This window comes from Heterocephalus glaber, unplaced genomic scaffold (genome assembly GCF_053883595.1).
Source record: "Heterocephalus glaber isolate CG9 unplaced genomic scaffold, H.glaber_assembly_v1.0 deba00001444, whole genome shotgun sequence".
NCBI lineage: Eukaryota > Metazoa > Chordata > Mammalia > Rodentia > Bathyergidae > Heterocephalus > Heterocephalus glaber.
The window spans coordinates 16813662-16826579 of NW_028258297.1; the positions used below are offsets into that span (position 1 = coordinate 16813662).

A 12918-nucleotide genomic window follows, 5' to 3' on the forward strand; every position below is an offset into this window, starting at 1 on the left:
CTATAATCCCAGCACTCTGGGAGGCTAAGGCAGGAGGATCAGAATTTCAAGCTCAGCCTAGGCAACTAGTAACTCAGGGACCAGAAAAGATAAATAAAGAGCTGGAGTGTAGCTCGGTGTGAAAGCCCCAGGTTCAATCTCCAGTAGGACACACATACAAAAAGCCAGTTACCTATGGAGATGCTAATTTCACATAATTTTTTCTATGGAGTGAGGTTAATCATTGCAACTATTCAAAATTACATAATCTCAAAGTGAATGTAATTGAAAGCAATAAAGTAATGTCCCATCAAGTCTTTTTACTGAGTATAAATACATCAAAATGACCAAGGTTAGTCAATACTGAGGATTATTATAAGGATGATACTGCCTCATCACACAGGAGAAAGAGAAAGGGAGAAAATATGAATTCAGCAGTAAGCCACTTGGTTGGAAGAAAGAACTCCTCTGCATTAAAATTTAGGTAATCAAAATTTCCTCTAGCAAAGTAGTAAAAGTTTACCCAGAACATTTTTCAAAATACGATAATAGCAGTTTGTTTTGGGGATAAAAATAATTCCTCCCTAGAAGGTGGTCAAAAATCCACCCTTTGGCATGGATTTCAGCTTTCCCTTTTCTGAATCAAAGGTCAATACCATTTTAGGGCTTGGTTTATTTTGAATATACGTGCTGCTTATGGTATAACACAAATGAAAATTTTGATACTCTTGTGGTTGGATTTTCTTCTTTGGATTTCTGGTCAGCAAATCCATCAGTCACTCCGGTTTGATCACTGACTTTTATTTACACGTTGAGGATACTTCCAGAATCCACTGTAAACTGCTTAGGGCATTGCTATCTCTCAACGCCCACTGGTGACTATGGTGACAGTGCTCACAAAGGGCAGGGTATGGTGGGATAATGTTCTCGGAGACAGCTATTGTGCCCAGAGAAAACAGTCCCAAGAAGATTTACACTTTATTTTTATTTTTTGGCAGGAAAACATCTTGCAGAAAGTGGTAATGACAGCCTTTGCAGATCGCACCGTTGTGACCATAGCTGTGAGTATGGGACATGGGGTTGACTGGCTCCTCCTGCGTTTTTGTACTAGGATTCTACGATCTTTAAATTTTAGCGATTAAAATGTACTTATTTGAGTTGTGTTTTTCCATCATAATCTTTCTGCATCTGTACAAAAATAGCGAAAGGGGCTGAGGATTTAGCTCAGTGGTTACAGTGCCTGCCTCGCAAGCACAAGGTCCCGAGTTCCATCCCCGGTACCAAAAAATAAAAAATAAATAGCGAAAAAAATACAGTTAGACTTCAAAAGTATTGTTCTTTTCCAAACTCTCTGCTCTACGTAATGCCCCTAAACTGCAATGACAGCACCTCCTCAATCTAAGGATTCCAGCAGGCCATGTACTAATTCTCTTAATTAATTTTCTTTTCCATAGTCTGATGATCTGATGAGGAATTTTGGAAGCAAAATTCCTAAACGTCATTGCCAATTGTGCTAATATTGTTACTTGATTTCTATACATCTGTCTTCTTTTAAAAAGAAGAAAATGAGATAGCTCATAGCAGGGGCAGGTAATTTCTCTATTTTAGATAGTACCAAACAAATAGAAGAATTGCTTAAGTCTTTCTAATTCATGTTACGGCATATTTAAAATAGGTCATGGTATTCTGTCTCTTCCGCTTTACAGATGGGTGGGTTTTGCTACAGTTAGTCTTACCACTTAACAAAATCTATTTTTTAACGAGTCACTTGAACGTTTTTCCTCCTGCTGATCTTTCTCTTCTTTCCATTTTTCTCTCTAGCACCGTGTCTCCTCTATTACAGATGCAGATCTTGTTTTAGTCTTTTCTGAGGGTATTTTAGTGGAGTGTGATACGGGTCCAAACTTGCTCACCCACAAGAATGGCCTCTTTTCTACTTTGGTGATGACCCACAAGTAGACCATCAGATCTCCTCTGTGAAGTATCTGCTCTCTGGTAGTTATCTTAGTGGTGTCCTCTCAGTAAGGCAAGGCTAATGGTGTGATTAGGGTTGGAGGGAGGCTGGTGGAGGGAACTGACTGCAGCATATTATTATACTACTTAGCTTGAACAGGTGTTTCTGTTATGTGCAGTATTGAATAAGATGCATGCACATGTTTTCACACACAGGCAAGCAAGTATTTATGAAACTGGAGACCCAGATTCATCTCCATCCTAAGGCCCAGTTTTAATATTCCTTGAGCATATTTTGTAGTCATCCTTAAAACCATTCCATGACCCTCACCTGCTCTGAAGCATGCATTGTTCAATTTAAATGATCACTTAAATTTAACCTCTGAGAAGTGGAAGTTGTATATAGAATGCTTGCTATGCTTCTATTTTTGTGAATGACACATAGGAGAAAGAGCATGAATTCTAGCTTTTTCAGGATGCCAGGAAATGATGCCCTGTTCAACCCAGGTAAAGAAAAACTGACTTTTTCTCATTTTCCCAGTGAACTCTGGGGTTCCTCTTCCCTGGAGCAGAGTCATCTGATAACTCATTCACATGAAGGTGTAAATTATTTAAGAGATGTGACAATCTGGTAACTTGAAAAATAGTTCTCAAATACTTTCAAGAATTTTCACACTGGAGAAAGTAGAGAGACAGTTTGGGAACAAAAGAACTTCCAATGCCCCTACATGCATAGGGTTGGAGGGAAAGCTGACCTTTGCTTACTTAAAAGACTAGTTTTTCTTTACTCCGCATGAAGCATGTTGTTGTTATGTAGTTCCAGTGAGTATATATCTGGAAGATTATTTGAGCAGTTTATATTTTTAACCAAAAAATATATATATTCTTTTACCTGATTTCTGTTCCATATCCACTGAGTACTTTTCTGTAGACAAGTACCCTGCGTTCATTCTTCGAGACCACTAGTGTGAGGGTGGCCATGAGGATGCCTTGAATTCTCCCACACACAGAGAGGACCAACACCTCATAACAGGCTCATAAAAAAGAAAGAGACCAGCTCACTTGTGCAGCCTCATGTGGAAGGGTCCTCAGCTCTGTTAGGGTTATTTTTCCTCTCTGCCTGAAAGTTTCTGTTACTTTGGTTAACTGCCATTAAGAATTATGTAGTATCTTAAAAAGATAACGTTTTCCAGCTTCTACAAAGAAACCCAAACACCCCAAATAGCCCATGGTATTTATTTATGAAAATGATTTATAGTCTTTACCCTTGATTAGATTAACTTCTCTGGAGCATTTTGAAAATTTCAACACTCTTCCTATTGACACCACACTTTGTCAACAAGTAATAATTTGGATTTAATGGAATAAACAGCAGCTATATTAATTTCTGCTGGCTAGCAATATTTCAATGTTTTTAATTTTTTAGTAAACATTATTTTAGAATATCAAGACAATATTTAGGAGACTGTTGTATGAATTTGGAAGCCAAATTCTTTTTAAAACATCTTTGATGTGGTTTTTGAAGAAATAATATTTTTCTAGAGTAAAAATGCACAGCAGATAACAAACAGTTAATTAAGATTATGGGTTTTTTTTGACTGCATAGGTGTGCAGATGGTTCTGGTTCAAAGATAAATAGATACTGTCCTCTAAGTTTTGATAATTCCTAAATGTATATTATTTAGTGAATGATAGCCTTGTCTATGGATGTTAAAAATATTGGGGTGTCTTAGTGAATTTTTCATGTTGCTGAGGCAAAATACTCAACACCCGAAGTTAAAGGAGAAAATGTTTATTTGGCTCACAGTTTATAGAGGTTTCAGTTCATAGTCAGCTGGCTTCAAGTTAGGGTGGCATGGCAGAGGAGCATCGCAGAGGAGAAACAGTCCAGGGCAGGCAGGCAAGAGAGAGCACGTTAGCCCTCTTCCTGTCCCTTATATTTTATGCAGGCTATCCACCCTAGGGCAGTGTAGCATTCACACCCTTAATCCTGGATAGGACTATGCCAAACCAATCAGTGGACTGGTTTAGTAATCACACACTCTTGATCCCAGCACCACACACTCTAGATCCAGCCACCTAAGAAAAGCACCCCTCACCCATGACTGCATGAGGCTTTGGGGGGACATCTAGATACAAGCCATAACATTGTGCATGTCCTAAGCTGGCATCATTATCACACTCTGTGTATGTATTTTTATGCCTCTGTGATTGTGAGTCACAACTATGCTTGCTTTTCTGACGGCATAAACATTGAAACTACCCGAGCTTTGTGGCCCAAGGTGTAATATAGACCTTTGTCCCTCGGGATGGCTTTAAACTGGACTTGGGATTGTTAGGAGAAGGGCACTTTGGAAGACTGTGCATCTGCTAAGTAGATGATCTTTCTAGATTTAGAACTCTGGCAGGAATTTCCATCAGCACACTCTCCAGGTCCAGCATGGTAGCCCCTAGCCACAGGTGGCTACTGAGCACTTGAAATGTAGATAGCATGATTTGAGAATTGCTATAAATGCAAAACACAGAATATATTTCAAAGACATAGAGCTAACAGAAGAATGTAAGAAATCTCATGAGTAATTTTACATTGGCTATGGGTCAAAATGAAAACATTTTAGGGCTGGGGATTTAGCTCAGTGTCACTGAGCCTGCCTGGCAAGCACAAAGTCCTCAGTTTGATCTCCGGTACCCCCTCCCCCAAAATGATAACATTTTGGATAAATTGGGTTAACATATATTATTAAAATAGCTTTCACCTGTTTATTTCTACTTTTAAAATGTAGCTCCTAGGAAATTTAAAACTACATGTGGCTCACATTATATGCTTATTGGACAGTGCTAACCTCAGCAACAGTAAAGCTTCACCCCCTGATCTTGCCCTTCTAAATTATAAAATTAATAAATAGTAGTAGCTGACATGTATTATTTGCTTGTATACACCAGATAAGGTGCTGAATTTTTTACACTGATTATCTTATTTGATGCTCACCATCATTCTCCAAGACAAGTGGTTTTATTACGGTCATTTTACAGACATGAACCTGGAGGCATACAAAGGTAGTAGGTTGCTTTAAAGAACAGGGAGTGACGCTAGTGTGAGTCCAGGCTAACTTCACAGCCTGCACTGTTCACCGTGAGACAGGTAAACATTCCTCAGTGGTACTAGGGACTTCCTGTGCAGCAGCTGGACAGCAGAGTGGAAATACCTCACACTCGGAAGTCAGCAAACCTGCTTTTGATTCTGATTCTATTTATCTATTCATTTTTCTTGATTTCTGTGAGCCCCTACGTTCTTCCCTATAAAATGGAGAGGGAATACCCATAGCTCGGAGATACTCAGATGATTTACAACTATGTGTGTAGAATAGTTACTGTACGGCTCATGCTCAATAAGTGGCAGCTTTTATTAATTACTAGCACTAAATCCTCTCTCCAAGGCTTTAGTGGAAAGAGAGAATGAATGAGAGGTAGTGACCCCCAAAATTGAGAGAACACATGTCTCAAATCCTGGATAACTTATTCTAATACTGCATGTCCGAATGGACTTTCTCATATTGTCTTCCTAGAATTCATTGCTTTCCGGGGTTCTTCTAATTGTATTAGTTCATGGCATCAGTTGACTCACACAAGAAATTATTGTAAAATATAACACAGCTGGTCCACAGTGGCTCCTCATAGTATTTAATTGTTTGACAAACATTTATCAGCCTACTTCAGGTTCCAGGGAAATGATGGTGCTAATATATTAGCTACATTAAAGTTAATACAATCCAAATAAAATCCAGCCATATTAGCCAGTATTTTAAAATATATAAATAAATGATATTCTAACTAAGAAAAAAGGGGGGATGTGTTTTCTGCATCTTCTGGTATGTCAAGGTAAATAAGTGTCCTTGAATAATCTGTCAAAAGTATACATACTTCATTTTCTTGGATTGTGCCCAGAAATTTGTAGCAAATACACATATTCTTTTCATTCACAGCATCGAGTTCACACCATTCTGACTGCAGACCTGGTTATTGTGATGAAACGAGGAAATATTTTAGAGTATGACACTCCAGAAAGCCTGCTGGCCCAAGAAGATGGGGTCTTTGCTTCTTTCGTTCGCGCAGACATGTGAAGGAGTGTCTCAAAATGATACATGTATTTTAAATAATGCAGCCATAATCCACTTAATGGATCATCATCAGACCTTTATAGGGTGGCATCTTAAACTTCTGCAAATTTTTTTACAAGTTAACATTTCTTTTTCCTGCTTTAGTTTAACTGTTTTCCAAGGCAGAACTGCTCAATGTGTTCATTGCTGATGGTTTCCTAATGATCAAGTCACTTTACCTTTAAGAACAGCAGGTCATATTAAAACACGGGAGCTACTTTAAGTGGTAAATCAACAGCGTATGTTTTCATGTCTCTAAGTCTAGTAAGTACCTCTCACGTATGGAAGTTGCAGTAAGTCGTCAGTATTATTACACTCCTATTTGTAAGAATAAATTTTCCTTATTAGAGTCTCCAAATGTCATTGGAAGAGAATAAAAAAAGAACATGTTTTCTCATGAAACACTTAAATTCAATATCTACTTTATGAGAATGGTCTCTGTATTTGTTTAACAACAGTAATAATGACTTTCTTAGCTGTCTCTTTTTCTCCCCTCTAAATTGTTTCCTGTCACCGAGAAGTTAGCACATTTAGAAGTTCTACAATGCCAACGCCTTAACTAGAAAGATCATGAAAAGAGTTGGATATTTGAAAAATTATACTGCTTTCCATTTTTTTCTCTGTTCAGTAAGGAGAAAGTTCATAAGATATCAGGTATCATGTGCCTTTTCCCAATTGAAATAATTTTGAAAGAGTGATTAGCTTTGATCCTTCAGTGGTAGGCCAATTAACATTTCCATAGTTTAGTCCTCACTAGCTGTAGTTATGATTCTAAATTCTAAATGTCACATTATTTAGGACTCAAAAAAATAGGCAAATGGCCTTATTTAACTGTAGACAATCATGGCAGGTAACCATTTCTCCAAAGTACTAGACACTCCCTCTGAAATAGCTCTATGTAAAGGTGGAAATATCTCACACTTTGATACATATACATATAGTGCCTATTTGTAGGTGGAAGAGTTTACTTCCATTTATTCCTGCTCTAATATTAATATGTATATAAAAAGTACATAAAAATTGGTAGGATATTACTGTTGTATTTTTCTTAAATGTGAATTAATAAATTTTAAATTACCAAAGGTAAAAAAATTACCAAAGATTACCTTTTATTGTCATGCTAGCAACCATAGCTGCTACAAATCTATGCCTATTCAGTATTAATCTTATTGATTTTCATATGAAGATCTCTATGTTATAAGATCTTGAAGACTTATCATTGATGGGAAAAGAGAAATAATGTTCCCATTCCATAGTTCTTGTGTTCAGTTTATTGTGTTGTCTATTCACTCTCCAAATTTATTATACTTGTGTATCAGAATATATCAGTATGCCTTCACTTGAGTATAAAACACTAATGTTATAAAAATAAGTTCCACAAGGATGGACAAAAATGATCTATGTTATTTAGCCCTTGTTGTATATATAAATTACCACCCTTTGTTGCATATTAAAAAAACACTGGAAAAAATAATACTGTTTTTTCTGAAAGCAAAGCAGAATAGAATTGGTACCCATAAATTCAATCTTTAAAAATATTTTCTAAAATTTCAACTGGTCTAAAATATTGCTAGTGTGAAAATGTTTTGTAGGGCTGTGTATACATGATGCTTATTACCAAGTTATACCTTATTCTTTCAGAGAAATAGTTTTTTTAACTCATAGAAATAATCCCTTATTATATTTCCACATTGTACTGCTATATAACCAGTGTCAGTAGTGGCTAACCTAATTACATCAAATCAAAAATCATAGTTCCCCAACTGGCTATTGGACCCCTCATAACTTTTAATACTTAAGTTGAGTAAATATTTGATTATTTTCAAAATTAAATTGACGAATAAGTCAGGGATTGTGCCTTTAATCAATTAATCATTTATTTTATATGTATTATCCATTGACTATTGAAATGACTTGTCTTAAAATAACATTCTACTATATAGGTACATATCTATAAAACACTAGCTTAACCATATCAAATTTTACATTTACTCATTTTACATGTAACTAACCAAATGAATTTTAGAAATTTTAATTCATTAATATTTGTAAAAAGCAATAAATGCATCAAGCTTTATGTTAAAATCACAAGGTGACTATTGTCGTTGAGAAAGAAAATGTGTTTTTCTTAAAGTATTATGCACCTTCCAGTTTTGTATTGTTCCTCATGATCCATTTAGCTCTAGAAGACTCTTCTAAGTAGCTGGTACTTGAGATCTGGGACCATGTCTTGTTTGCTTTTATGCCTTTGGGACTGAGTACAAGTGCCTAGCCCACAGGTAGGCTCTAATAAATATAGTTGACTGATCCATTGATATACCATATACATATAACTATGGGTATTCACTTCACTTTTCTGTGTTGTATTTATTCTGCTATTTATTCTCTATGATATATAAAACATGCTTATTTTCTAAAATATATGAAAACTTATTGCCTTGCATTACATAATAAATTACTCCTTTTGTTAACTCGACTAAAGAGGGTGATTTTTCTTTCACTTATAGATCCATTGAGTATCAACCAGGGTTAATCAATAGATTAAATCAACACCACTTTCAAGACAATAACTGGCCCTACTTTAGTGATTTTGTTAACATATGCCAGTCATGCATTCCATTACTATTATAAATAGACTCCAGGAATGGTTCATTAAGCGGAACAGCTGTATTAATAATTTTTATATCCTTAATTAAATAGATTGACTATAGACTCTCCCCCCAAAGTTTATTGATCAAATTCCTATGGTCATCTTCCAATATATCTTTTATTGCTTCTTTTTTAACACATTCTTTGGAGCTCCGTAATTTATAGAACTGTGATAATTCCCTTATTGACCTATTACCCAACATTAACTGCAATCTTCTAATCTTAGTCTTTAGTATAAGAAACAATAGTATGTGGCATTTGACCTATAACTTATGTTTAATTTTTCCTTGAGTAACTGTATACCATTTACATTGCATTTGCTCAAGCATTAATAGGATTCACCTGGATCAAACTTGGCAAGGTAAGAGCTTCTAGCTGTATTCCTAGCAAGTGACTTCAAGTGAGATTTGTGATTAACCAACTTTGGGAATCATTGATCTACCCCAGTATTACATTCATTTTTCTTTATTATGCATAACATGCAGCCATGAAGCACTGAAAGTGATTTCCACATGCTTCCTACTTTGCTGACATACTTTATCCTGAATTGCTAAACTGCTTTAGTTCTGAATAAAGAAAATCTCATTTAATGGATTTAATCTTAGCTGAGGAGCTATCAATAGGAATTCAAAACACTGTTTTCTTCTGATTTGCCATTTAATCAGCAGTAAGGATGAAAGTATTTCCCAAAGTTGTGAAGTGTTTCTTTTTTTCACATCTGAGCTGGCTGTTGACTCATTTGCATATCACTCTGCTGACTTAAGAGTTCATACTTCCACATGTTAATAGCATGAAAATGTGACCTGTTAAGGGAAGATTTTAGCTATTGATGTTGCACAATGTGGAAGGAAGGGGACGTGATGATTATTCTCAGAGATGATTATTCGCCTTTCTGTTTTCACTTTTTTTTCTGCAGGTGTCATCATTGCTAATTATGAAGGATGATATATTTATTCTCCATGTCTAGTACATAGATTTAAATTATACCCTTTTCTATGAGTAATAGCAAATTATCATTAGTCATTTACACTATGATCACCAATGCCCTGTTTCTAAAATGCAGTAGATCAAGGGGGACATATCTGCACTAGAATCTACAAAAATCAGATTAAAAGGTGAGAATTGAGCCAGAATGGGGATCTGTCTGGGGAGAGTCCACTCTTTCAGTTCCACTTTTCTGTCTCTAGTTTCTCACTTTTCTTCTGGCCCATTCCTGAGTATACTTACTTCATTTTCATCTTGCACATCATTTATTTGTATGAGTCCCACCTGTTATGCCTTGTATCTAGATCCCCCCAAAGACTCCTGTGCTCATAGGTGGGGCATTTTGGAGGTGGCTGGATCTAGGATGTGTGAATGTGAATTAATGGTCTGATACTGCGATTAAGGGTGTGTGGATTAGCCTGCTGACTGTTTTAGCATAGATCTTCCTGTGGATGATGGAACTCTTACCTTCAGTGTGGGTGGCACCAATCAGTAGGTTTACAGCCTGCATGGAATATAAAGGGAAAGAGAGGAGGCAGGCTTGGTGCTTGCTGGCTTACTGCTGCTGCCTTCTGCCTGCCACACCATGAACTGTTTCTCTTCTGTGTTGTCCCTCTACCATGCCACACCCTGCCTTGGAGCCAGCCAGCTATGGAATGAAATCTCTACAGATGGTAAACCAAAATAAACCTTCCCTCCTTTAAACTTGTGAGTGTTGGGTATTTTATCCCAGCAATGAGACAAGTAACCAAGACACCATCTCTGAGGTTAAATCTTCTAGTTTCCATGCCTACAACGATCTCCCCTTCTCAGACTGTTTCAAAATACGAAGTACGTTATCTACCTTGTTCAGTGGATCTTCTTAAATGTGATATAAGACAACTTTCATTATATCACTTTGGGTCAAGGACTTACCTCTAACCTAAAAAGCTGTGGAAAGGTATATGCCAAATAGAACTAGTTTCTTATGTTGAAAAGAACCTAACGCAGGCTAGAAAGAGATATGAAAGCAAAAACCCTCAACCCAGAGCTTCACATAAAAAGTGTTGAGACTGGGTTGGCTACTGATTACTTTCCTTCAGACAAAGAAGATTGAAGGGGGAAAATGGAAAATCCTTCCCCTATCATGTAAGCACAAAAATGAATGGGTGCACTAGGAGCCTTGACCATTATGTTCCCCCAGCTTCACTCCAGAGAGAGGGAAAGTCCAAAGAAAGATGTGATTTTTCGTTCAGAACAAAATTTCTTGTCTCAAATAATTACCTCCTAATATTGACATTTTAAGCCCAAGTTTGATTTCTCTATGGAAACGGCTGCATTGCCCACAGCCTAAGAGACATTTCCTCACAGCCACCCATTCAAAACGAGCAGTAACACCCACCTGGAATTGCCCTAACCCGCCCATTTTAGGATCCTGGACACATACAACTTCAAATGCGTACTTCATTTCTCCTAAATGACCTTCAACTTCAAAGTGCCAAGCCATGGACTCATGCACTGCATCCCCTATATCCTTGGCAAACAGGAAAGAGAAGACAGTGAGAGGCAGTGATTAGGCATGATACATTTTCATCTGGAAATAGGAGCTTCTCTTCTTTGTTCCCACTTGACTGGACTTCTACTATGTATTCAGTGCAATTAAATATTATATTGGAAACACAAGGCATCTAGGCCTTTGGCCAAAAATGTAAGGAAAAAATTAGCAAGCCTGATATTTCATGGGAAATTCTTGGCTTAAATAATATTTTTAATAAAGCAGAGGTACCTGTGCCAACAAAGCATAGAGATGACAAAATGATTTATGATTTATGATTTAAATATCATATAATCTCTGAAATGTCTAATACCATCTTGTATCAAACAGCATGAGAGAAGTAAAATCACTGGGGAAGAGAACAACAAAATTAGTTCAGATATTAATAGAATACATGACATAAACCATCTCATTAAAAATTGCTGTAAAGATAATAGTAGCTAATAAATTTGGGGCACATATGATATGAATCTTTCAAGTATATTCTCATGTAATCTTTAAAAAATTCTGTAAAATACAACATATCATCCCCATTCTGTAACTGAGGTTCAAAGAAACTAATTTGCCCAAGGTTTGATGTATCTGAGATGTAAATTCAGGTCTTCTGACTTGTAAACGCACATTCTCGGCCATGTTTTACATTAAAGATTAAATTGATCAGTTGGTTAGCTTCTCGAGAATAAATGGCTTATCTGATATGTAATACATAACAAAAATAATTATATGAATCTATACAGAATATAACTGATAAGGGCACTGGACCAGGAATTAGAAAACGTGAGGTTTAGTCTTGGTTCTAGAACATACTGGATATATAGCCTAGGGTTTATCAAAATCCAAGTCACAGTTCCAATACTAGCAAAAAGGAAAATTAAAAGGCATGAAACAACCACCCTGTTGGCCTCATTGAGTCTTTATCAATATAATATGATGGCAAAAGGATTATGTGATCTAAGAATCTCATTTCAGTATGAAATATTAGTATTGAGAACTCACTCCATATAATACATTTTAGTGCATACTATGTTTTTATCACAAAATATTTTCCGTCTAAAAACAATGTTCCAGTTTTGCAATGGTGAGATCATATACTCGAGGAATTATATAAAAATGGTTCCAGAGTATTGATGATCCTAAAATTCTGGAAAGGGATAATGCAAAGTCAAGTATTGAGGTAACACTTAGATTTTCTAGGGAGGAAAAAAAACACAATAAAAAACAATAAAATTATCACTTTTATTTATAATACATAAAACAGTAATTGTATTAATATTAAATAATTTACTATTATTAAGTAATAATTATTGCATAAAACATATAGTAAATAATAATTAAAATAAGCTCAAGGTTATTAGCACAAGAAATAGAAATTATAACAGCCTCAGAGGTTTTAATGTATGCTTGCTAATAAAGATGTGAAAATGTGCTTGACATCTTTCTTCATTGGAAATGCAAATAGAAGCAACTAGCTACCCACCAGGATGGCTAAAACAACAAGGGTTGACAGTACTCAGTGCAAAGAGGGTAGAACTGTCATATACTGTGAAGGTGTGAGAGGCTCACCCAGCACAGGAAACTGGCCATTTTTATCAATGTTAAATAAGTGCCTACATCAGAACTCACAATTTCGTTCCTGGGCATGTGTCCAAGAAGTGAATTCAT

The 12918-nt window shown here is 36.2% G+C and overlaps 1 protein-coding gene across 10 annotated transcripts in view; it reads left to right on the forward strand.

The window, feature by feature from the left end:
* Window positions 1-6320, forward strand: part of Abcc9 (ATP binding cassette subfamily C member 9) — a 132200-nt gene extending 125880 nt beyond the window's left edge. For 9 of the 10 annotated variants that reach the window (XM_021259110.2, XM_087214025.1, XM_087214027.1 and 6 more), the window contains 2 exons: window positions 978-1040; window positions 5916-6320. In XM_021259110.2, the coding sequence (XP_021114769.1) occupies window positions 978-1040; window positions 5916-6053 (201 nt within the window). In that variant the 3' untranslated portion in view covers window positions 6054-6320. Of the gene's footprint in view, window positions 1-977; window positions 1041-1800; window positions 1975-5915 lie in introns of all 10 variants that reach the window. The other variant, XM_021259114.2, reaches the window with a different exon arrangement.
* Window positions 6321-12918: the final 6598 nt, after the last annotated feature.